A 23,996-nucleotide genomic window follows, 5' to 3' on the forward strand; every position below is an offset into this window, starting at 1 on the left:
TTAAGCCGAAAATAAAAGATTTACTCTTTAAACAGCCCTAAGTGTGAAAGTATAATAAAATAAAAAGTATAATAAAGTTAAAAAACATTTAAATTATATGTACATATTTCTTTAAAAATATATTTAAATGTAAAGCATTTATTCTGGGAATAGCAAGGAAAAAACTACTATTGAATGAAACTTAAAATGTTTTTGACCATGAATATTCTACAATTAAGTATCAATTTAAATTCTTAATTAGGAACATACATAAACATAATGATAACAAAGAAAGGTTTCTTAATTTTATTACAAAAAAAATATTATTTAAAATATAAATGTGAAACGGATAATTTGTGAACTACTCAAACCTTTGAAATTTCAAAATCGTCTTCTAAATGGCAACTGCAGGAACCTTTTCGATCCAAGTTTCCACTTAATCGAAAAGCTTATAAAACCCAAAAAGCAGTTGAACTCACAGCACATTACCATGTTTTCCCACCAACGACCTTCAGGATGGAAAGCTCATCTCCCGAAAGGGGGGGCAACCCTTAGGCTTTGCTCTCACAGCATCCATTGCGCAGCTGTAGGAACTGTCAGCCGGCTTTTGGATGCTGGCCCACCCCACAATGAACCACAAATATCCCACCTCGTCGGCCAATTCCGCAACAGGATAAAAGAAGGCAAATCAAACACTCGCAGTTTAGTGGATGTCACATCCTCACAGAAAGCGGATGAGCGGAATTTCCAAACAAAATATCTAAACATAAACCCTAAGGAAATAATAAAAATACAGCGGATTTAGCCGCCAAGTGAAAATGTTAAGAATCTATTAGATACGGAATTCTGGCAAGTGACAAGTGATTGATATAACAAGTGAGGCAATCATCTGAAACCGGAAACTGCCATTGCAAGCGATTTCAAGATGCGGTCAAGAGGAGTTTTGTTCCTGCCTTTTCTACTGCTGCAATTAATTTTCAACTGCCGAGACGCTCATTCCCTGCCCGATATCATCAAGATTGGTGAGTAAATTATAGAAGTCCGAAAGATATAAGCCGGAAACTTGAGTGGTTCCGGCAGAATCCAGATGAAAACAAAATTTAGGCAGCATCTTGCTTACGTATCGATTTTTTACACGTCATAATCAAGAGCGCCTCTGTGTCTCTGAGTGAGTTCGTGTATCTGATACAAGCGGGTGTCAGTGTGTGCGTTTCGATTGTTTGTTTTTATTTGAACACTGCGGGAGTTAAAGAAAAACATTTGATTCATTTGCTTATCGTACATTGAAAAACACACCGCCTGTAATTTGTCACCGCAGGTGGGCTCTTCCATCCCTCCGACGACCACCAGGAACTGGCCTTCCGTCAGGCAGTGGACCGCATCAATGCAGACCGCTCTATCCTGCCGCGCTCCAAGCTGGTAGCCCAAATCGAGCGCATCTCTCCGTTCGACAGCTTCCATGCCGGAAAAAGGGGTGAGTACGGGTAGTGTTGACTTGGCCTGATTTCCCACATTCCATCTGTCACCTTTTACCCAGTTGCCTTCACCTTCACCTGATGCTTTTACCTGCATATTTGATTTGAACATACATACAACTTCTCTCATGGTTCCACTTTGAGTTCACTTGTCATCCCTAAATTGACATCTCTTTGTTTTTGTTTTAGCTTTGCACTTGATTTACCCCTTTGTTTTCCTGTGCATCTGATTTATGTTATGCTAATTGCTGCCAGGGAGATTTAAAACCTTTTTATGTTCCTAACTCGCAAAAAATTCGATTTGGCAGCATTTGTTATGCTTTTTATAGAAAAATTGTTAAATTTTTAGATGGAAAATGGAACTTGTTAGTCATATAAACTAAAATAAATGAACTATTTTAAATTAGAGGAAAGTATTAGGCACTCTAAAACAGTTTTCTAATATTGGAAATGTTATATTTTTTTATTTAACAAAATTAAATCTAGTATACAATACTTAATCTAATGGACTACTTAAAGAGTACCAGCTTCTAGGGCCTACGAATGGAGATTAAATGATCTAATTAAAATATTTAAATATTTAGGTTGATTCTAACGACAAATTGGAAAAGGTTAATTATGGTTTCTTGTGAAACTATATTTAAACTATCAGAAGGTTTTTTTTCTGCCAAAAATGAGCGCCCTGATGGCCTCCAGAAATAAAAAAAAAAACAAAATAATAATCATAAAATAAATAATTTTACTTTATTACTAAAGTTTTTTCTGCAGTTCATTATATTAAATAGTATTAATTAAAACATGATATAAAGTTAGGTTCTTAATACATCAAAGTAAAGGGCTTACATTTTTCATATAGTAGCAAGAACAAAAATCAGTTAATATGAAAATATCAGGTTCTCAGAAAAATAACCAGATAAATATCCCGGTACGTAAGCCAGTCCAGTCTTCAGCTTGCAGTTTATTGCAGGCAGCAGGTGAAACTTCCATGGCACTTGATAATCGTTAAAAGCTGAAGATGAATCGTAAACCGGGCAAAGGAACGTGAGCCAACTGTCGAATATCCTGTGATAAATGAGACACAAATGATGCCGAAGTTGGCCCAAGCACAGAAAAAAAGCAAAGAGAAAATACCTTGGCCAAAAGAGTAAACCACACTTCAGCACGATAGTAACGAGGCAACGAGGTGGACAGGACAACAGCCACCCACAGAGTCCTGAGAGCAGGTTAACCGCATCACAGAGCCAGGACATCGAAGTGCAGGTGCACATGCACTTACACGTGCTTAGCGCGTTTGATGAGCCCGAAAGGATGCTGACTGACAGGCGGGGGAAAATCCTTCCTGCGGGTAGAGAGGGTGGGGGACACGGGGAAAGTCTAAAAGGAAAGGCCAAACGGGCTAAACGAAATTATGTCATACTGAAGTGCATTTTAAATATGCGAAAGAGGCTAACTGAACATTACTGAGCCAAAAGCCAAGCACATTACTGCGCTACTTGGGCTCGTTTTTACTTTTTGAGCCTTTCAAGTCGCAGCCCCAGATTATCTTCCCTCACAAGCAGATTGGATTGGGATTGGGATTGGAACTGAGATTGTTACAGGGACTGTGATTGGGAATGAGAATGGGTACACAGCACGTTACTTGAAAATCAATTTGCGACTTTTAAGCTCTTTGGGATTTGTGTTTCACTCAATTTGCCATAAGGCAAGAATGTCAGAAGTTGCTCCTTGCTCGAAAAACCTGGGGAAACTCCGCAGATATTTTACAGCGGTTGGGTTTGATTTTATAAAATACATATTGGTTGGGGCGGCAAACTAAGTTCGTCAAAGAGCAACAAATAACTTGAACATAAACCTCAATTGCATTGTTTGTCTTACAGTTTGTGGCTTACTGAACATCGGCGTTGCAGCAATTTTTGGGCCGCAATCCTCGCACACCGCTAGCCATGTGCAGAGCATTTGCGACAACATGGAGGTGAGTGGGCTAACAAGTGGGATGGCTTGATATGTCTCAGTTAGGCTCGCCCATAAAACCCTTTGACTAACACACACAAGCTCATTTCAGATTCCCCACTTGGAGAATCGCTGGGACTACCGGCTGAGACGCGAAAGCTGCCTGGTGAATCTTTATCCGCACCCTAATACGCTCTCCAAGGTAGGAAGGTGACACTGCAATCTCCCAATCCCCCAATCCCGACCCACCTCACGACTTGCATTGTTGATGTTTTCGCTTGTTTTTAGGCTTACGTGGATATCGTGCGACATTGGGGCTGGAAGACTTTCACCATTATCTACGAGAACAATGACGGCATCGTGCGGCTGCAGGAGCTCCTCAAGGCACACGGGATGACGCCATTTCCCATTACTGTGCGCCAGCTCAGTGACAGCGGGGATTACCGGTAAGCCTAGCCAATCGTCTCCACCAATTCTGTTACGTTGGCCTACATATGCAACCTATTTTCGTTTAACTGATTATGATCTTTTGACATTTTTTTTGGAATTATTTGAGTTCGTTTCACACCGTGACATAACATAATTTTTGATCAAACAAATTGGCTAACAATCTGCCTGATGATTTATTCAAATACTTGATTGATAAATTAGATTTTCGAGTATATTATAAAAAACTGAACTAATATTTCATTACTAAATATTTTAGGCCCCTCCTGAAGCAAATCAAGAACTCGGCAGAGGCTCACATCGTGCTGGACTGCTCCACGGAGAGGATCCACGAGGTGTTGAAGCAGGCTCAGCAGATTGGCATGATGAGTGACTATCACAGCTACCTGGTGACCTCACTGGACCTGCATACGGTGAATCTGGATGAGTTCCGATACGGTGGCACGAACATCACAGGATTTCGGCTTATCAACGAGAAGATTGTATCGGATGTGGTTCGCCAGTGGAGTATCGATGAGAAGGGTATGCTGCGATCTGCCAACCTGACCACCGTACGCTCGGAAACTGCTTTAATGTATGATGCAGTGCATCTATTCGCCAAGGCACTGCACGACCTGGACACTTCTCAGCAGATCGATATTCATCCAATAAGTTGCGATGGCCAGAGCACTTGGCAACACGGGTTCAGTCTGATCAACTACATGAAGATCGTCGAAATGAAGGGCTTGACCAATGTGATTAAGTTTGATCATCAGGGTTTCCGGACCGACTTTATGTTAGACATTGTAGAACTGACTCCAGCGGGTATCCGGAAGATCGGCACGTGGAACTCCACGCTGCCCGATGGCATCAACTTTACGCGCACCTTTAGCCAAAAGCAGCAGGAGATCGAGGCCAACCTGAAGAACAAGACACTGGTGGTCACTACCATATTGGTGAAGAAAATCTCTAATATATTAATTTAAATATCTGACTAACTTTTGCTTATCTTTCTGTAGAGTAATCCCTACTGCATGCGAAAGGAATCAGCCATTCCCTTGAGTGGAAATGATCAGTTTGAAGGCTACGCGGTGGATCTGATCCATGAGATCTCAAAGTCGCTGGGTTTTAACTATAAAATTCAACTAGTACCAGATGGTAGCTACGGAAGTCTCAATAAATTAACGGGGTTAGTACAAGATTTATTTAGTTTAAATTTATTTAAAAATATTTCAACTTACCTTTCAGGGAATGGAACGGCATGATTAGGGAGTTGCTGGAGCAGCGAGCCGATTTAGCCATTGCAGATCTCACCATCACCTTTGAACGAGAGCAGGCGGTGGACTTCACCACACCCTTTATGAATCTGGGAGTGTCGATATTGTACCGAAAGCCCATCAAACAGCCACCCAATTTGTTCTCCTTCCTGTCCCCATTGTCTTTGGATGTGTGGATCTACATGGCCACTGCCTACTTAGGGGTCTCCGTGCTGCTCTTTATCTTAGCCAAGTTGGTTTTATATACAGCAGTTATGTTTATCTGATCTAATCATTTTTTTTACTTAGATTCACTCCTTATGAATGGCCAGCCTATACGGATGCTCATGGCGAGAAGGTGGAGAGTCAGTTCACTCTACTGAACTGCATGTGGTTTGCCATTGGATCGCTGATGCAGCAGGGCTGTGACTTTTTGCCAAAGTATTTTTTAAAACTAAGGTTTTTACTGGTTGTTTTAACGCTGAAAATTACAGGGCTTTATCCACACGGATGGTGGCTGGGATTTGGTGGTTCTTCACCCTGATCATGATTTCCTCATACACTGCCAATTTGGCTGCCTTTTTGACAGTCGAGCGTATGGATTCCCCCATCGAAAGTGCCGAGGATTTGGCCAAGCAAACGAGAATAAAATATGGCGCTTTGAAGGGTGGCAGTACGGCTGCTTTCTTCAGGGTGAGTCTGAAAAATTATGATAAATAATAGATAAATAAAGAACTTCTTATATATTTCTTTCAGGACTCTAAGATCTCCACATATCAGCGCATGTGGTCCTTCATGGAATCAGCCCGTCCTTCAGTCTTCACAGCCAGCAATGGCGAAGGTGTGGAGAGGGTCGCCAAGGGAAAAGGTAAATAAGATGATCTCTAAACTGAAGGAATGGTAACAAATTTGTATCTTTAGGATCCTATGCCTTTCTAATGGAGTCCACCTCCATTGAGTATGTAACCGAACGCAATTGCGAGCTGACGCAAGTGGGTGGAATGCTGGACACTAAGAGCTATGGCATAGCCACACCACCCAGTAAGATTATTAAAAACTTAAGGTTATTCATTACTAACTGCTGATCAATTCCTTTCATAGATTCACCCTATCGCACGGCCATCAACAGTGTAATACTTAAGCTTCAAGAGGAAGGCAAACTGCATATCCTGAAAACGAAATGGTGGAAGGAGAAACGCGGCGGTGGCAAGTGCCGTGTGGAGACCTCTAAATCCTCTTCGGCGGCCAATGAACTGGGACTGGCCAATGTCGGTGGCGTCTTTGTGGTCCTAATGGGCGGCATGGGCGTGGCCTGCGTCATTGCCGTCTGTGAATTCGTGTGGAAGTCACGCAAGGTCGCCGTGGAGGAGCGCCTGAGTGCAATACTGAACGAATGAGAAAAGTCGTAAACCCGGGACGAATGGGTCTAGGCGACATGGGTCTCGGGAGAGTAATCAAAAATGCTAGTAGAAGTGGGAATGTGCAATCCGGTAGAGTATATATAAAGAGCAATAGACGAAATAGGCAATTTTCGACAACCCAATCAACCGTAGTCTTTACCGGATACTCTAGATTTTTGGATTCAATGACCAGGAATTTCGTAGAGTTAAGGGAAGCGGAGCCACCAATGAAAGTTTGCACCAGTTTGGAGACGACGTGGAACCAGATATTTATATTGATTCAAGCTACATATGAAAGACATATGTACCACTGGTGCATATACATATATATATATATATATTATATATTTATACAGGTTATACTCCCTTTCGCAACTTACTCGTAATAATCATATACATAAAACTATACACTAAAGGAACCACAACCAATTGCAACAAATCGAAATCGTATTGCATTTATATTTGAAAGCATTTTTGGGAATTGACCTATAGACGTAATTGTAGCTAAATTATATATAGACATGCATATTACCCAGAAGACAAGATCAGCGAATTCTTAACCCTAAGATGCCGGACACAATTTACACAATCGAAAAGGATATTTTCCACAGAACTAGCCAGTAGATCTAACCTAAGTGAGTTGTAATTCTTAGCTTAAACATATTAATCCAACTTTCTCCCTCTTCCCACAAGAACTTCTGTCAGTCCCCCGCCCCTCTAAGATATAAGATTGTAAAATGTAATTACCGCTCATACAGGCAATTCTGACAAACAATTTCATAAAATACTTACAATTAAATAAAACAAGTTAACAAAAATTGATATCCTTCGATGAACACCTGCGTCCGATTTGACATTAGATGTGGCTATCGACGCCTAACCGCAAACCGTCAATCACCAGGCCTTTCCACTTTCTCCCCAATCAATTTTTCATGGCTCCTGCACACGCTCAATGGTCAGTCAGTGGGTTGGTTTTAATTGGGTCTATGGTTTTATCAGCGAGGTTACTTCGTTACCCTGATGCGTTTTGTTTCCTCAGTCGTGGTTTAGAAATCCTGGCAATATGCGGTCATCGGCTGGTCTTCTGCTACTTCTGGGACTGCAGCTCTTTATCTCGGTCCCAGTCGATGCCAATGACTTTTCCTCCTTTCTAAGTGCCAATGCTTCGCTGGGTGAGTTAAGGATCTTAAAGGATTTGTCCCAAAAAATACAAATTTCTTGGATATACAGCCGTTGTGGTAGATCACGAGTACATGACCATGCATGGTCAGAACATAATGTCCCATTTTGAGAAAATCCTTAGCGATATTATAAGGGAGAATCTGAAGAACGGCGGTATTAATGTCAAATATTACACCTGGAGCTCGGTGCGTTTGAAAAAGGGTAAGATTTGGTTTTTCCTATTAAGGTTTGACATTCATCTAAAATGCTGCAGATTTTTTGGCCGCAATTACGGTTACGGATTGCGAAAATACTTGGAACTTTTACAAGAACACACAGGAAAATTCGATTCTATTGATCGCCATCACAGATTCCGACTGTCCTCGACTGCCTTTGAATCGTGCTCTTATGGTAAGGAACTCTTTCGATTCTAAATAGATCCTAGCTTGAAGGGACCTCTATATACTATATAGATTCCCATCGTTGAACACGGCGATGAGTTTCCTCAAGTTATTCTGGATGCTAAGGTCCAGCAGATTCTCAACTGGAAGACAGCTGTGGTCTTTGTTGATCAAACCATATGTGGGTAAATCTTGAATTTAAATTAGTCTTATTGATGCAAATTTCCCGTTTCCATCTCTGTATGCAACAGTGGATGAAAATTCGGTACTGGTGAAATCAATTGTACACGAAAGTACCACCAACCACATCACTCCAATCTCTCTGATCCTCTACAAAATCAATGATACTCTAAGGGGCCAACAGAAGCGAGCTGCACTGCGTCAAGCTCTGGCCCAATTCGCTCCTACCAAACACGAAGAGATGAGTCAGCAGTTTCTAGTAGTATCCGCCTTCCACGAGGACATTATCGAAATAGCTGAGACCCTTAACATGTTTCATGTGGGAAACCAGTGGATGTTCTTTGTATTAGACAAGGTTAGACGGGATTTCGACGCCGGCACGGTGACCATGAATTTGGACGAAGGAGCCAACATAGCCTTTGCCCTTAATGAAACCCTGCCTGACTGCCAGGACACTCTGAACTGCACTATCTCGGAGGTAAGTCTCGCTCTGGTGACCTCTATTTCCAAGATGACCATCGAGGAGGAGTCCATATACGGTGAGATCTCAGATGAGGAGTGGGAGTCCATTCGATTTACCAAGCATGAGAAGCAAGCTGAGATCCTCGAGTATATGAAGGTATGTACTTAAACTGCGGTGGGTAAGCCTCAAAAAAATAATGAATAAAAAGTTATTTTTAAAAATGACCCATTAAGTAATTTAAATGAAATGTTTTCTGTATCCGATCTTTCAACTTCAAACTAACAAAAAAATATATTGCAAATCATTTTAAAACATCCACTGATACATTTTTACCAGGACTACCTGAAGGCGAACGCCAGATGCTCTAGCTGCGCAAGATGGCGTGTAGAGACGGCCATTACTTGGGGCAAAAGTCAGGAGAATCGCAAGTTTCGGACAGGTTAGACCAGCCTTTCTTATTTACATCTCTCGGTCAATGTTTTAATACCTAAAGCTCCCACCCGTGATGCCAAGAACCGAAACTTTGAATTTATCAACATTGGCTACTGGAGTCCCTTACTAGGATTCGTCTGTCAGGAACTGGCATTTCCCCACATTGAGCACCATTTTCGCAACATCACCATGGACATTGTTACCATACATGTGAGTCTTTGAGCCAGGAATATAATTATTATTATTGGTTCGAATTGCTCGTAGAATCCACCCTGGCAAATCCTTACCAAAAACAGCCATGGCGTCATCGTAAAACATTCGGGCATAGTAATGGAGATCATTAAGGAGCTCAGTCGAGCCCTGAATTTCAGTTACTACCTTCATGAAGCCTCCACGTACAAGGAAGACTATTCACTTAGCTCATCAACAAATACCAATGAAAGCGTGAGCATTGTCATACCTAAAATAAATTCCATCCTTACCCTATTTTCCACAGGATGAACTGGCGGGCTCAATGACTTTTCAGATACCCTACCGGGTGGTGGAGATGGTACAAGGTAATCAGTTCTTTATTGCTGCTGTGGCAGCCACCGTGGAGGATCCCGACCAGAAGCCGTTCAACTACACCCTACCTATCAGCGTGCAGAAGTATTCCTTTATCACTCGTAGGCCGGATGAAGTATCCCGCATTTATCTCTTCACGGCTCCCTTCACCTTGGAAACTTGGCTTTGCCTGATGGGCATCATCTTGCTGACTGCTCCTATGCTGTACGCCATCAATCGACTTGCTCCTCTAAAGGAGATGCGAATCAGAGGCCTGTCCACAATGAAAAGCTGTTTTTGGTACATATTTGGCGCTTTGTTGCAACAAGGTAAGTGTTTCTTAAATGGTTGTAACTTGCATATTCTTCATAAGGAGATAATCTGTAATGAAATGTAAAAGATTATACGCTCCTCCAACACATCTTTCCCCATTTGCAGGAGGCATGTACTTGCCAACAGCAGACAGTGGCCGGCTGGTGGTGGGCTTCTGGTGGCTCGTAGTAATTGTGCTGGTGACCACGTACTGCGGCAACCTGGTAGCTTTCCTCACGTTCCCAAAGTTCCAACCCGGTGTGGACTACCTCAACCAGCTGGAGCGTCACAAGGATATATCAGAGTATGGCCTACGTAATGGTACCTTCTTCGAGCGCTATGTGCAGGCAACGACCAGAGAGGACTTTAAGCAATTCATGACCCGAGCCCGGATATACGGAACTGGCCAGGAAGAGGACATCGAGGCAGTAAAACGAGGCCAACGCATCAACATTGACTGGCGGATCAATTTACAACTGATTGTGCAGAAACACTTCGAACGGGACAAGGAGTGTTATTTCGCTTTGGGCAAGGAGAGCTTTGTAGATGAGCAGATTGCAATGATTGTGCCGGCTGAGAGCGCGTATCTGCACTTGGTGAATCGTCACATCAACAGCATGTTTCGTATGGGCTTCATCGAACGCTGGCACCAGATGAACCTGCCCAGTACGAACAAGTGCAGCGGGAAAGGTGCCCAGCGACAGGTTACCAACCACAAAGTGAACATGGACGACATGCAAGGATGCTTCTTGGTCCTGTTACTCGGCTTCACTGCAGCATTTATAATGGGTTGCTTCGAGTTCTGGTTCCGCCGTTTTAGAGCCAATCGAAAACGACGGAAATTTACCAACTGACAATTCACCCTTGAAAATGTTTAAAGCAGTTGCTGTAGTGTGGAGTTGATGAGCTCAAAGAATATAGCTACTTTGCAGTAGCTTCCCTTTTGCAGTATTTAAAATAAACTTATTTCAATCGAATGGTTTCCTACAAATTTGAAATAAACATTTAATATAGCTATGAAACACCTAATAGATTTATATTGCCAAACTACTTGTTTAAACTTGTGTAACCTTACGTTAATATAGGTCTAAATATTTCGCATTGAACACTAGATCAAACTCAATCCGGACAGGTCCGACAGGCCCGCAAAGTAATCAACAGGTTTTCAAATATTTGAAGACAATCTTCTAAGTAATACTTTTTAGTAAGTCAAACTATTAAAATATAACTAACTATTGATCCATAGACTTTTCCGGGATTCACTTTAGTTCTTACTCAAACTATATATATATATAGGCAGGCAAACTAATCCACTAGTAGCAAATATTAAGTGTTTACGCGGATTCACCAACTGACCACTTGAAATGTTGAACATTAGGGGTTTGTTTAAAGGTTTGAAATTACTTTATGAACATCATATCAAATCTGGAGTTAAAGGTAGACTTTTGTTCATCCAAAACTCTCTAGGAGTTGGCGTTGGGTCCACGACGGCGACCGAAGCCCTGGACAAAGTTGACGAACCGGCGGTTGTACTGGATCCTGCGCTTGGCGCGTCCGGTCTTCTTCTTTTCTTCTCCTGCTTCTCAACCTTGGGGGTCTGGCCCTTGACCTTACCGGCACGAGCCAGAGATCCGTGAACCTTACCTCCCAGCATGGGAATGTTAAGGTCCAGCTCGAATGAGCTGAGAGCGGTCACGGGGGTCTCGTTGGCCAAAGTGGTGCCCTCGCAATCCAGGCTGAATTCCTCGGCGTTGAATCCATGGATCTGGGCCAGTTGGTTCTACATGGCGGATAGATGGAGAGCAAACAATTAGGTTAGGAACGCTCCTGTTTACAAGTGTATTTATTTTTAGGACTCACCTTGACTCCGGCAATGGTGGCATCCTGGGAAACCTCCAGGGCCTCAATGGTCTCTAGTCCACGGACAAACAGCTGCATGTTGATTCGCTCTGCAAAATAACCATGCCCCGTGTATTCATTAGTTTTCATATTGGCTTACGATGGGAACACGTGTGCTTATTTGAACTCTATTTTTTGGCTTTTTCACTCGTTTTGCGTACGACACGTTATGCCCCGCCGTCTTAGCCATTGCTCGCACACACATTTCAAGGGTTTATTGGTTTTATTTTGGTTATTTTATATTATATTTTAACAGAAATCACTCGGTTACCTTTTGACTTGGCGTGCGGATCACGAAAAAGAAAGATGGCGCAGAAATATCGATGGGCCTATCGATTTTCATGTTTTAAAAATATCGATAGCTGGTCAGGCGTTAGTGTATTTTAAATAATTTTCTGGCAACGTTGTCGTTAAAAGAGAGCAAGGTTAGTTGCCGATTTATTATAAAAAAGTGTGACCAGTTTTGAATTTCTAGTATTTTTTCAACTGACAGATGGATTCAAAATCAAGCTGTGACGTTACTTTATAAATATATATTAAATATTTAAGTTTTTTTTTTTAATTTGAGAAAATGCTATGACTATATCCACTAATAATTTGGAAATTAATCGGCCATGAGTAACAAACTTTATAATTACATGTCAAAAAATGCGAGCACATTTTTATAGTTTACGGAACGCCAGTCATATCTGAGATCTTTAAAGAGCTTATAAACTAGATATTAAAAACTATTTTAAAAAAATGTATATTACGTATCTTTTATAATACTTGAAACACGAATATAACAAGATTATAATTATTATATGATTATTTTTATTTTTTATCTTGACAAAGTATAATATATACATAAGTTGATTAATTTATTATTCATACACAAATACATTTCTAGTCGTTCCTTGCAATATTACACGAATAAAGCCTGTCTTATTTTCATTGAATAGACAATGTTAAACCATCTTCTTCTTCATACACAAAGGTTCGTAAAAGGACAGTCTGGCTGACGCCCTGCTAAGCCCAGACACCCCGCTTACCTCAATCTACGCAAAAATGGGAATTACGTTAAGTATGCCACTAGTCCGCCCGCGCCCGTCTTGACCCAGTTTTTGTGGACCTCTCCTATGGAATCCGAATGCAACATTTACAGAATCTAAATGCGCATGCGCCTGCGCTTGTCCTTTGTTTGATCCTCCGAGAGGACAGAAGGAAGAATACTCCGGGACTATGGGCTGTGTGTTATTCTACGCCATTAGAATAAATATTGCGGCATTGTTTGTCAAACAGGACTAGATTAGTAACATAAACATTCCGTCATAGAATGCAAATCATAAGCCGATTTGACAAATTTGCACGAATTATCTGCGTCTAATGAGTGTGGCTTAAAATGTCTAGGGTCCTTCGATGGTATGGACATTATGAAAATTATCCCAAGGGTCTTCTAGAAAAGTTTTAAGCATGGTTCTAGCTATGATAAATGGATATATATGTACGATCTAAAATTCCAATACCAGATGCGACATTTAATATGAATCTCAACCCTTTTAAAAAAACACCTTTCGATGTTCATTTAAGATAGCTAAATGGCCCATGCGATCCTCTCATCCTGTTGTCCACTTCGGTCTCGATATCCTAGCTATCGATTACTCATATGATCGGATTAGTTTGGGATTAGGGGCAGACATCCTCCTGGATTTGCGTAAACTCATTTGCCAGACCTTGTGGCAGAATCAGGACTTGGAAAACGCATCCGCAATCATTTCCCCCAACTGTTGTTTTGGAGGAACTGCCGCTTTGTAATCTGATATTTTAGCATGTTTGCCAACAAAGGCAGCGGAAAAACAAATTACTCTTGACCATAAAAACAACGGCAACAATTGCAAAATCGGCTTAGCCTGCCCTTTGTCTTCCTTTCGCCGTTTGCTGTTTTTCCGGCACGCGAATTTTCTTATTTTCATTCACCTTTTTGTGAATATTTTCCCATAAGGGTACGAATTTCGACCACAAATCCAAACATGTTATCATATCTTAGGGGTCGGCTGCCTTTGATCCCATTATGCGAGTGCAATCTTGCCATGGGAAGCAAAAACAGCGAAGTCAACCAGTTTCCGCAATGAAATATTAAATTACTCAATCTATATTCAATTTGCATCAGGTGATATGCATATGAAGTAGTGTTTTATAATATTTATATTTCAATTTTGAATAATACAATTTTTTTATTTTTCCAAGCAATAAAATAAAATCTTTATAGCTCTTACAAGTTTTATAATGTGAAGAACATAAGAACATAAACTAAGTAATATCATTAAGATTCTGGTAAATAGTATGTTATAAATCCATCAAAATAATATATAAAATAATAGGATTTTTCTCCACAAAAAACCAAACAAATAAGTTAATTTCCAAATTTTATTAACATATTAAAATGAGCTTCACGAATTATTGTAGAACTTTTTTTGGGTATTAAATGCAATCAAGTTTTTATAGCTCTAATAATCAGTTTAACTAACCAAACCTTTTAACAGTTAAGAAAAACATTACAAAAAATAGATTAAAAATAAATAAAATAAAGGTGAAGTTTACAATTCTTCTTCTTCTTTCTAACCACATAATACGAGGTGTGTTCAAAAAGTAAGGTGACTTTTCAAATTTCGCGGGCAACATATTTTCGATTATCGTTTTTTTTGTTTTGTTATATTGGTACACTCTTCCCTAACATCTGTACCAAGTTTCAATGGAACATCCTCTTTTGTTTGGTTGTGAGAGGCGTAAAGTTACAAGTTGTTTTGCGAGCTCGGCGATTTTTTGCTATCGAAAAATATGGATCAAAGGATTTGCATCAAATTTTGTGTAAAAAATAAAATTAAGTGCTCTGAAACACTTGAAATGTTGACAGTGGCATACGGTGAAACTGTTCTGAGTAAAAACAAGAGGAAACGCTATAGTCGAGTGCCGCGACTATAAGATACCCGTTACTGTTTTACACAATTTTAAAATATTAATTTTGCTAGTGGAAATTCACAAGGCGCCACCTATTGTCAGAGGAAGTATGTTGAGTATGCTTATAGTGACGTCTCTGCCCATGTGGAGCCTTATAACCTTAATTTCTTCATAAATAGCGAAATAATGTTCCGATTTGAAAAATCTTTTGTAAATCGATAGATATTAACAGAAATAAGTTACACAAGGTCAAACGAAGGCATTCATAATAATATTATAGACTCCACAGTTTTCCGCGGTTTGTGGGCGTTAGAGTGGGCGTGGCCGGATGCAACTTCGTGGCAAGTTGCAGAGGCATCTCCTAAATACGTGTTCCTAAGCAAAATTGTGTAGCTTTTATAGTTTTCGAGATTTTAGCATTTTTGGTTTTTCGGGTTTTGTGGGCGTTAGAGTGGGCGTGGCGTGAACGGAAAAAAACAATTCGCATTGGGAGCATCATAGAAACATACATGCTTGATCCGAACTTTCTATCTCTTATAGTTACCGAGATATCAGCTTTTCTAGAAAATCCGAAAACCGTCTTTTGAGCCTTGTGGGCGTATGGGTGGGTGTGGCCGGATAGTAGTAGCACTATAAGATGCGCTGTCATCTAAAGATTATACTTTCTGAATTTCAACTTTCTATCTACAATAGTTCCTGAGATTTCAGCAATTTTAGTTTTTTGCGATTTGTGGGCGTTAGAGTGGGCGTGGCAGGATGCTGTAATAAACTTGCGCTGTCCCGGGACCTCAAGAATCTTCATGCTTAATCTCAGCTTTTTATCTGCTATAGTTCCTGAGATCTCAGCGTTCATACGGACGGACGGACGGACGGACGGACGGACGGACGGACGGACGGACGGACGGACGGACGGACGGACAGACGGACATGGCTCCAATCGACTTCGCAATTGATCCTGATCAAGAATATATATACTTTTATAGGGTCGCAAAAAGCTTCCTTCTATCTGTTACATACTTTTCAACGAATCTAGTATACCCTTTTACTCTACGAGTAACGGGTATAAAAATGTGTACAAGTGGTACAAACTCTTCCAAGATGGCCGGGAAGATGCCAATGACCAGCCTCGCTCTGGACGCCCAAGCACGTCAACAACTGATGAAAACGTTCAAGCAGTGACGAAAATTGTTTTGGAAAATCGTCGAATCACTATCAGAGAAGTTGCTGAAGATGTCGGTATATCGCTTGGCTCGTGCCATGAAATTTTTTCAAACGTTTTGGGTATGAGTCGTGTGTCAGCGAAGTTTGTTCCGAAATTGCTGAATTTTGAGCAAAAGAACCGTCGCATGAGCATCGCTCAAGAGCTGTTGAATGACGTCAACGACGACCCAGATTTACTCAAAAGGGTCATAACTGGTGACGAATCATGGGTATATGGTTATGATATCGAAACCAAAGCCCAATCGTCCCAATGGAAGAGCCCAGACGAGCCAAGACCGAAAAAAGCAAAAAATCGCCGAGCTCGCAAAACAACTTGTAACTTTACGCCTCTCACAACCAAACAAAAGAGGATGTTCCATTGAAACTTGGTACAGATGTTAGGGAAGAGTGTACCAATATAACAAAACAAAAAAAACGATAATCGAAAATATGTTGCCCGCGAAATTTGAAAAGTCACCTTACTTTTTGAACACACCTCGTATGTTACACTTGATAACTTCTGGGATAAATTTAATTTTAAGTTGACCAGAACTCATCAATACGATCTTTCAACATTAAACAGTTTTTATTAAGATATTAAATTGTCACAAAAAAAACCAACTAAATTTTTTCAAGTCAACATTTATTTATTGAACATTTTATAAATTGTATTTATTTAATTATTTCTTTATTTAACTGTTATTTCTCACACACCATAACCACAGGTCACCAAATAAATCAAAAATATTTTAGATTTAATAAAATTAATATTGTCAATGTTTTATTCTGGGTATAATATTTTACTTATATTAACTTAAAACAAGAGGAAACGCTATAGTCGAGTGCCGCGACTATAAGATACCCGTTACTGTTTTACAAAATTTTAAAATATTATTTTGCTAGTGGAAATTCACAAGGCGCCACCTATTGTCAGAGGAAGTATGTTGAGTATGCTTATAGTGACGTCACTGCCCATGTGAGGCCTTATAACCTTAATTTCTTCATAAATAGCGAAATAATATTCCGATTTGAAAAATCTTTGGTAAATCGATAGATATTAACAGAAATAAGTTATACAAGGTCAAACGAAGGCATTCATAATAATATTATAGACGCCACAGTTTACCGCGGTTTGTGGGCGTTAGAGTGGGCGTGGCCGAATGCAACTTTGTGGCAAGTTGCAGAGGCATCCCCTTAATGTGTGTTTCTTAGCAAAATTGTGTAGCTCTTATAGTTTTCGAGATTTTTGCATTTTTGGTTTTTCGGGTTTTGTGGGCGTTAGAGTGGGTGTGGCTTGATCGGAAAAAAACGATTCGCATTGGGAGCATCATAGAAACCTACATGCTTAATCCAGACTTTCTATCACTTATAGTTACCGAGATATCAGCTTTTCTAGAAAATCCGAAAACCGTCCTTTGAGCCTTGTGGGCGTATGGGTGGGTGCGGCCGGATAGTAGTACTACTATAAGATGCGCTGTCATCTAAAGATTATACTTTCTGAATTTCAACTTTCTAACTGCAATAGTTCCTGAGATTTCAGCAATTTTAGTTTTTTGCGATTTGTGGGCGTTAGAGTGGGCGTGGCAGGATGCTGTAATAAACTTGCGCTGTCCCGGAACCTCAAGAATCTTCATGCTTAATCTCAACTTTGTATCTACTATAGTTCCTGAGATCTCAGCGTTCATACGGACGGACGGACGGACGGACGGACGGACGGACGGACGGACGGACGGACGGACGGACGGACGGACGGACAGACGGACATGGCTCAATCGACTTCGCTATTGATCCTGATCAAGAATATATATACTTTATAGGGTCGCAAAAGCTTCCTTCTATCTGTTACATACTTTTCAACGAATCTAGTATACCCTTTTACTCTACGAGTAACGGGTATAAATATCAAAATGTATATACAAAAAGCCACTAATTTGGAATAAGTTAACCAGTAACAGCCATGGCGGAAAGGAATATCATGGATTCCTCTCCAACTTATGCCACAACGATCATTTCTGGTTCCGGACTGGAGGCATTCGATGATAAGGTGGAGTCGCAGCTCTCATCCTTTTCGCGTTTCTCCCTTCTTTCGCGTGCTCTTCGATTTTGGAACCAAATCTTAACCCTCGTGTTGGTCAGCTCCAGGGATACGGCCAGCTTGTTGGCATCCTCGGCACTAAGGTAGTTGGACTCCTTGTAGGCACCTTCCAGGGCCTGTAGCTGATGGGGAGTAAATGGGATGCGGGGCAGACGACCTGGTGTCCTTTTGGCGGGTGCACTTTGCCTTTGGGGCCTTGGCAACTTGGGCGGATGGTAGCGGGTATACTGCAACCAATCGTAGACTGGAATTTGAGCCTCCACCGAAGCTGGAGGAGAATCCTGTGGCTCCTTTACAATGGAATATGATGGCTGGGCGTACGGATGAAATGGCAGGCTGGCACGAACTCGTTGTAGGACACCCAAAGATGCATTGGTGCCCACATATCTTTCACCGGCGCGGTTCAAAATATACTCGATGCTGAAATCACTCATCCTTAGGCGATCCTTTCGCTACGGTTGTCAAAGTGCTACTGTTGAGTTATCTGCGCATCCTCGAGCTATTTATCCAAGGACCTCCTTTCGCCGCCATTTGTATTCCGCACTGATAATATGACCATCCCTGTCTGGCAGGACGATGAGATTGGCCTGGCCCAATACAAATCTCATTCGGAAGCAGCGAGCCGTTTAATAGGCGTTTCCCAACTCCGACCAGGTAGAAATCCTTCGGCTCAATTATATAACCCTTATCAGCGGACGAGATTTGGCCCACGAAGGCAATAAAGTACACGAGTTCAAATGCCTCTCTGACTCCCTATTAAATTTTCGCTGTGATTTAGCTACTGTTTAATGCTAATATTGCTATACCCTACCCCGACTTGAAGGTAATGCAGCCCTTTTCAGGGTTATTAGAAACTCTTTGAAATTAGATTAAAAGCAATTTGGTATTTCTAACTAAATGAATTATTTCATTTTCTAAATATCCTTTATTTAATCATATTACTTATTAGGAAGTCCATTTCGAGAGTTAAGAGTTTAAACATAAATTAATTACCTGAGCATTTTTGGTAAAAAAAAAACAATCGTACAGTTTTCATTGACATGAACGAATATCTTTAATAATCTTAATTACCTTTAGCAATAAAGAGTCACATAGTTATAAATTTAGAAATAAAGAATATTAAATATTCGGTGAATTATAAATTAGCCTAAAACGAATTTGATAGTTTTTTTTATTTGTTGTGGTTATTATTGCCTGCCTAAAGGGTGGTTCCCTCCCTTGGCCATTAAATAAAATCATCGTCTGCCATGTTTTCTCTCGATCCTTTCCATCCTATCAGATCCCATACCATTCCATCCCTTTCGATGGGAAAACAAGTTGAGCCTGATATATCTTGATGCGCGTATGTTTTGATTGATTCGTAAATTTGTTTTCATAACAGTTGCCTTTGCAAAACCAGCTTTGCGGCATGCCGCGTTGTACTCTCAAAGTATCAATTACAATGTTAATTGAAAATACCCATTGGATAGCCAGCACACACGAAGTACATAATACAATACCATCTAATTTCTAGAGAGTGGCAAGCTTCGTAATATTTCAACCAGTTTATTTTTGGTGTGTACTTGAATTTAACAATTAGCAATTAGCTTAATGGGTTTATTTTGAAGTTTGTAGATAATTTTATTCGCCGACAGCTTTAATACAAAAGTAACAGTGGATATTTATAATAACATTACTATAATAATTACATTACTAAAAAAAGTTTAAGACCTGACACTTTTTTATCAATACTATAACAACAATCAATATGAACTGATTGATCCATTTATGTTGTGCTATTATCGTTTTCTAAGAATCGTATGTCTTTCTTTCTATTATCATCTCAAAAAAGTTGATAAGAAGTGGCTATTGGATTTCTAGAAAAGGGTCTGATTAAAAATGTTGGCGATATTAAGAATTCCCGGTAACTGGCATTTCTATCTTTGATCAAGAAAAAGGAAATTATATATGTCCAACTTAAAAATTTTACTTATATATAAAAGTTTTGCACTTAGATTTATTTACAAAATTCCCTTTTTTCTTAATCTTAGAAATCTTAATGAGTGAGAATTTGTACATCTGAGGAATAATATTACCCATCTTCAATACTCAAGTGTACTCTAAATGTTAGAAAACACACGCTAGATATATCCTTTTTCCTTAAAATCCTGCTTAAACTGGCTAAGAGAGTCCACAGATTAAAGTTAATTTGAGCCTGTATCTCTGCCTAATCACAAGGCAATTACCCGAGTATCTGCCAATTGTCATGTAATTGTCAACTAATTTTCCATTCGCACAATCGCTAGGCCGCAATTACGTTTGCCAAAACAGTTGTTGGCAACTATCTATCAACCCAAGAGATCAACCCTAGAGATAGAATTCCATAACATCCAAGAACAAAGGCTTCCAAGATCGGGCAGATTAGGGAAACGAGTCCTTTTTTGTGCGGTCTTGCGGTTGTCCAGAGTTTGGACCTAGAACTCAGCAGATGCAGAACTTTTTGGTCTCCGCAACCGACGAGCAGCCTGACATTCCGGCGTAAGCATCCAAGCGACTGATGCTGGGCACCCAAATGGTGATATTTTGGGCACTGGAATCCCACTGCACTGTAGCCTCAAATTTGGCATTACCAGGCTGCACACTTAATTGGACGAGATATTGATTAGAGTTACTTCTTTGCTGCACCGAGATTATTTGGTCCAGTTTAAGCTGACGGCATTTTTCTCCTCTTTTACTTCTCACAAATTTGTTTATGGCCTCCACCATCTGAGTAGACATATTCCTGGCACTGGGACCCGATTTGGGTAAATTGGAGAAGCTGTCACAGGCGCACCAGTGCTCCTCGATCCCTGCCTGGGAGCAATTTCGCGACCATGGTATCTCCTCAAAGACGCTGTGACATGTGGGACAGCCGTTGGGACGAGGAAGCTCTTCCGGCAGTGTGTTTAATTCCAGAATGTGCCTTAATGTGGCATGGATATCATATGGAGAAGTGAGTCGATTCCGGTTTACCTTCAAATTGCGCACTATTTTTGGATACTTCTCTCGAATCCACCGCGGCAGGCGGATGTAGATGAATGGCAGTCGTTCCTCCACAAAACCGCTATCCAATTTCCTCAATGGCCCAAATCTGCTTCCATGGTCACTAAAGAAGATTATGATGGTGTTATCCATAACACCATTTCTGTCTAAAGTCCGCATGTACTCCACCATCTTATTATCCATGGCAGAGGGCATTGAGAAGTCGTTGTGACTAAATGTGTTCGTCCAGAACATGCCAAAGAAAGTACTGTTCCGATTAATCCTGGTAAACTGAACGCCCAGGTCATATATATACTCCGAAGACGGCTTGCGTCCTAGGCAGTAGGGCATGTTACTATGATGCGTTATCTTCAATTCCTTCTCTGCGGCCAGGATCAGTGGTCTGCCGTAAACGTCCGTCGGCATATGAAAGAACCCTCTTTTTGAATATTCGAAGGTGGAGTACTGACTCCAGTCCTCGGCGAAGGCTGTTGTGTAACCCTTGGCCTTGAAGTCCTTCCAGATAAAAGGACAGGCGTCGAGGCCACCCACTTTATCAGGGTGGCACTGTCCGTATGCGGAGGATTTGTTAAAACCAGTGAGAACCGCCATCAGATTTGGAAAGGTGTTGTCGCCCATCTAGTGTAGAAAGGTAAGAATTTTAAATAAGTGGTGATATTTATTCTAAACTTTGAATTGTCCTCCTTGATTTTAAGAAAATCATTTATATTATATGCTCAATTTCCATAACAAAAATACCTTATTGTAGCCCTGCAGCTCGTACCAATGTTGTCCGAGCAAGTACTCGTACATCCGGGGCATTGTCCGCTCAAGGGTCATCCGGGAGATGGAATCGATGCCCCAGAGCAAAACACTGGGTCTTTTTTCCGAATTCGAATCACTGGTTGAATTCCTTCGGGGATGCACAAAGCTGAAAGCGTCCTTTTGGGACACCTTATCAAAAGGGGGCCGTCGGCACTGGGTGATCATGGCTTTCACCTCTGTTGGGACTAAAAAGTCCTGTTGGAACTCCACGCACCGGCCAAGTCTACCGGAATATTCATCTTCAGTGCCCATCTCTTCAAGTTGAACTTGGAACTTACTTGTACTGGTTGTCCGCCATCCTCGAAGCCCCTGCTCGAACGATCTGTCTGTAGCAGCAGGTGCTGTTCTCATTCTTGTGCAGCCTGTTGGTGCTGTCCGTTTCGTTGAAGTTCACTGTGATCATGTCTGGGCTATTATCACACACTATATAGTGATGTTTTCTATCGATCTTAAGGATGTTTTTGGCAAAGGGATCAGGATGTGTCATTTGGCACCGAGGACTATTGACGAAGTATTTCACTGCAGAATTGGTTTCTAATGGATATAGAGTCTCTGTTCTTGAGTCTTCAGAAAGATGTGATGAAGTGCTAGGGTCTGTAATAACCATCGCATCGACTTCTGTACTTTTCTCAATTGATTCCTGGCTAGAACTTTCATTCTCTGTCTCAGTCTCTGTCACAGCACTTAAACTTGATTTTGTAGTATCATCTTTTACTTCTGTAGAACTAAAAGTACCTATTTCAAATATTATATCCAATGCACTTGCAGAGTACGTAGTTGTTTCAATTGATCGCTCCCATGGACTCCAGGATTGATTAGCTAAAGTCGCTACACTCAGCGTATATAACGCAAGAATAAGGAGCACAACACTTAAAAAGCCCATTTTTGTAAACCATTTTGAAGGTTTCCTTTTGATGGATTGTCCCTCTTCCGTTGGAATTACTTCATATTTAATTGTCGTCATTTTATCAAGATTTAACTTTCCCTCTATATATATGTATACATATAGATATTAATTTCTTGTTCCAATTTGTTACCCGGCGTTATCAACTAAATGCCCATATTATAACAGAAACCAGACCCTATATATCCGCTCTGTTCGCGATCTTATGCTCAACTAATTCTATACCATTATAGCTGTCGCTAGCTTTCAGTACTTCGACGTGCTGGCGATGTTCTATTGTTCAAACAGTGAGCACCCGATAGAGATATCTTGGGGTTGCAGCTATTATTTATATTGTTTTATTTGTTTGCTATTTTGGCATCCAACGTTTAATATATTAGCTACCAAGAGTCATACACATATACTAGCATTATTAAAAAATCTATAAATAAAATTGGATGGGTTATGGGAAGTGTTACTTTGGGTCTTTAAACATAAAATAAATTACTGTAGTTCTGTGAATAAATAGACAGAATGAAATATTTTTTTTTCATTGCGTGTTTACCGGTTAAATCCGCTTTTTTTGGAGGGACCCAAAGTTGTTGATCCCAGTTTAGATTTCTTTTATTAAAAGTATATTTTTTCAGTTTTTTTTATTTCCTTAGTCAATTAACTCGTATTTTAATATTCTTTGCTGCTGTTTTTAGAATTTTTAAAACTTTTGTGTTTTACTACATTGCTTACATAAGCGTAACGAATTCACGCTTTTTGGTAGAGGTCGTGCCTCATTGTTAGCCACAATAATTCTTACCTTGGATCAAAGATTATAGCATAACATAGATGGTAGTGGGGAAAGAGTTTTTCTACATTTATAAGGTGCTGAAAATGTGGGGCTTTATCATGTCTTTTAGAAAATAAATATTAGTTAGTCCCTTAGTAAACATTTCTGAAGGCATTTTACTCAAAAAGCATTTACTATAATACTCTTATCTGCTTTGAGTAATGCAAAAACTATTCAGCTTTTCCTTTAAAAAATTTTTTTAAGGCAATTTACTCAAAAAGCATTTACTGTAGTACTCTTATCTGCTTTGAGTTATGCAAAAACTATTCAGCTTTTAAAACGTGAAATTTGTTTCATTCCAAGTAATCAACGGTGTAGTTAAATAAAAACAATAAAAC

General features: G+C 40.3%; 5 protein-coding genes across 5 annotated transcripts; 2 read left to right on the plus strand and 3 right to left on the minus strand.

Annotated features, from left to right (window-relative positions):
- The first annotated feature begins 668 nt into the window (after nucleotides 1-668).
- On the plus strand, nucleotides 669-7,304 carry LOC108110250 (glutamate receptor ionotropic, kainate 2). Its single transcript, XM_017219238.2, has 13 exons — nucleotides 669-1,001; nucleotides 1,298-1,453; nucleotides 3,332-3,426; nucleotides 3,517-3,606; nucleotides 3,693-3,850; nucleotides 4,111-4,786; nucleotides 4,850-5,019; nucleotides 5,079-5,339; nucleotides 5,396-5,527; nucleotides 5,581-5,779; nucleotides 5,843-5,954; nucleotides 6,008-6,127; nucleotides 6,188-7,304. Exons 1-13 carry the CDS (start codon nucleotides 905-907, stop codon nucleotides 6,481-6,483), a joined length of 2,562 nt encoding a protein of 853 aa, XP_017074727.2. The 5' UTR covers nucleotides 669-904; the 3' UTR covers nucleotides 6,484-7,304.
- Nucleotides 7,305-7,438: 134 nt separating this feature from the next.
- LOC108110157 (ionotropic receptor 93a) lies at nucleotides 7,439-11,258 on the plus strand. Its single transcript, XM_041817770.1, has 11 exons — nucleotides 7,439-7,453; nucleotides 7,526-7,658; nucleotides 7,717-7,869; nucleotides 7,922-8,058; nucleotides 8,121-8,229; nucleotides 8,300-8,847; nucleotides 9,028-9,130; nucleotides 9,185-9,333; nucleotides 9,388-9,567; nucleotides 9,620-9,995; nucleotides 10,105-11,258. The coding sequence occupies exons 1-11, from the start codon at nucleotides 7,439-7,441 to the stop codon at nucleotides 10,830-10,832; spliced, it is 2,631 nt and encodes an 876-aa protein (XP_041673704.1). The 3' UTR covers nucleotides 10,833-11,258.
- A 101-nt stretch (nucleotides 11,259-11,359) lies between these two features.
- Nucleotides 11,360-12,225, minus strand: LOC108110247. The gene is given in 4 exon segments (XM_017219235.2): nucleotides 11,360-11,548; nucleotides 11,551-11,758; nucleotides 11,839-11,927; nucleotides 12,149-12,225. Coding segments are annotated over 3 exon segments (393 nt in total). The 5' UTR covers nucleotides 11,917-11,927; nucleotides 12,149-12,225; the 3' UTR covers nucleotides 11,360-11,441.
- A 5,781-nt stretch (nucleotides 12,226-18,006) lies between these two features.
- Nucleotides 18,007-18,543, minus strand: LOC108110158 (homeobox protein GHOX-7). Its single transcript, XM_017219080.2, has one exon. The coding sequence runs from the start codon at nucleotides 18,541-18,543 to the stop codon at nucleotides 18,007-18,009; it is 537 nt and encodes a 178-aa protein (XP_017074569.1).
- A 1,072-nt stretch (nucleotides 18,544-19,615) lies between these two features.
- On the minus strand, nucleotides 19,616-23,032 carry LOC108110262. The gene is made up of 3 exons (XM_017219250.2): nucleotides 22,213-23,032; nucleotides 21,869-22,157; nucleotides 19,616-21,748 (listed from the first exon to the last, which is right to left on the minus strand). Exons 1-3 carry the CDS (start codon nucleotides 22,896-22,898, stop codon nucleotides 20,570-20,572), a joined length of 2,154 nt encoding a protein of 717 aa, XP_017074739.2. The 5' UTR covers nucleotides 22,899-23,032; the 3' UTR covers nucleotides 19,616-20,569.
- Between the last annotated feature and the right edge of the window lie 964 nt (nucleotides 23,033-23,996).

The sequence above is a fragment of the Drosophila eugracilis genome, unplaced genomic scaffold (assembly GCF_018153835.1).
Source record: "Drosophila eugracilis isolate 14026-0451.02 unplaced genomic scaffold, ASM1815383v1 contig_1135, whole genome shotgun sequence".
Lineage (NCBI taxonomy): Eukaryota > Metazoa > Arthropoda > Insecta > Diptera > Drosophilidae > Drosophila > Drosophila eugracilis.

Excerpts from the sequence above, each read along its gene's own strand:
- LOC108110158 (XM_017219080.2), bottom strand. The coding sequence starts at position 18,543 with ATGAGTGATTTCAGCATCGAGTATATTTTGAACCGCGCCGGTGAAAGA.
- LOC108110157 (XM_041817770.1), top strand. Across the intron at positions 9,131-9,184 it reads GAATCGCAAGTTTCGGACAG|CTCCCACCCGTGATGCCAAG; the intron begins GTTAGACCAGCC and ends TAATACCTAAAG. Across the intron at positions 9,568-9,619 it reads CAACAAATACCAATGAAAGC|GATGAACTGGCGGGCTCAAT; the intron begins GTGAGCATTGTC and ends TATTTTCCACAG.
- LOC108110250 (XM_017219238.2), top strand. The coding sequence starts at position 905 with ATGCGGTCAAGAGGAGTTTTGTTCCTGCCTTTTCTACTGCTGCAATTA. Across the intron at positions 3,851-4,110 it reads AGTGACAGCGGGGATTACCG|GCCCCTCCTGAAGCAAATCA; the intron begins GTAAGCCTAGCC and ends TAAATATTTTAG. Across the intron at positions 5,955-6,007 it reads GAGGGTCGCCAAGGGAAAAG|GATCCTATGCCTTTCTAATG; the intron begins GTAAATAAGATG and ends TTGTATCTTTAG.
- LOC108110262 (XM_017219250.2), bottom strand. The coding sequence starts at position 22,898 with ATGACGACAATTAAATATGAAGTAATTCCAACGGAAGAGGGACAATCC. Across the intron at positions 22,158-22,212 it reads ATGGCGGACAACCAGTACAA|ACTTGGCCGGTGCGTGGAGT; the intron begins GTAAGTTCCAAG and ends ATATTCCGGTAG. Across the intron at positions 21,749-21,868 it reads AGCTGCAGGGCTACAATAAG|ATGGGCGACAACACCTTTCC; the intron begins GTATTTTTGTTA and ends TTTCTACACTAG.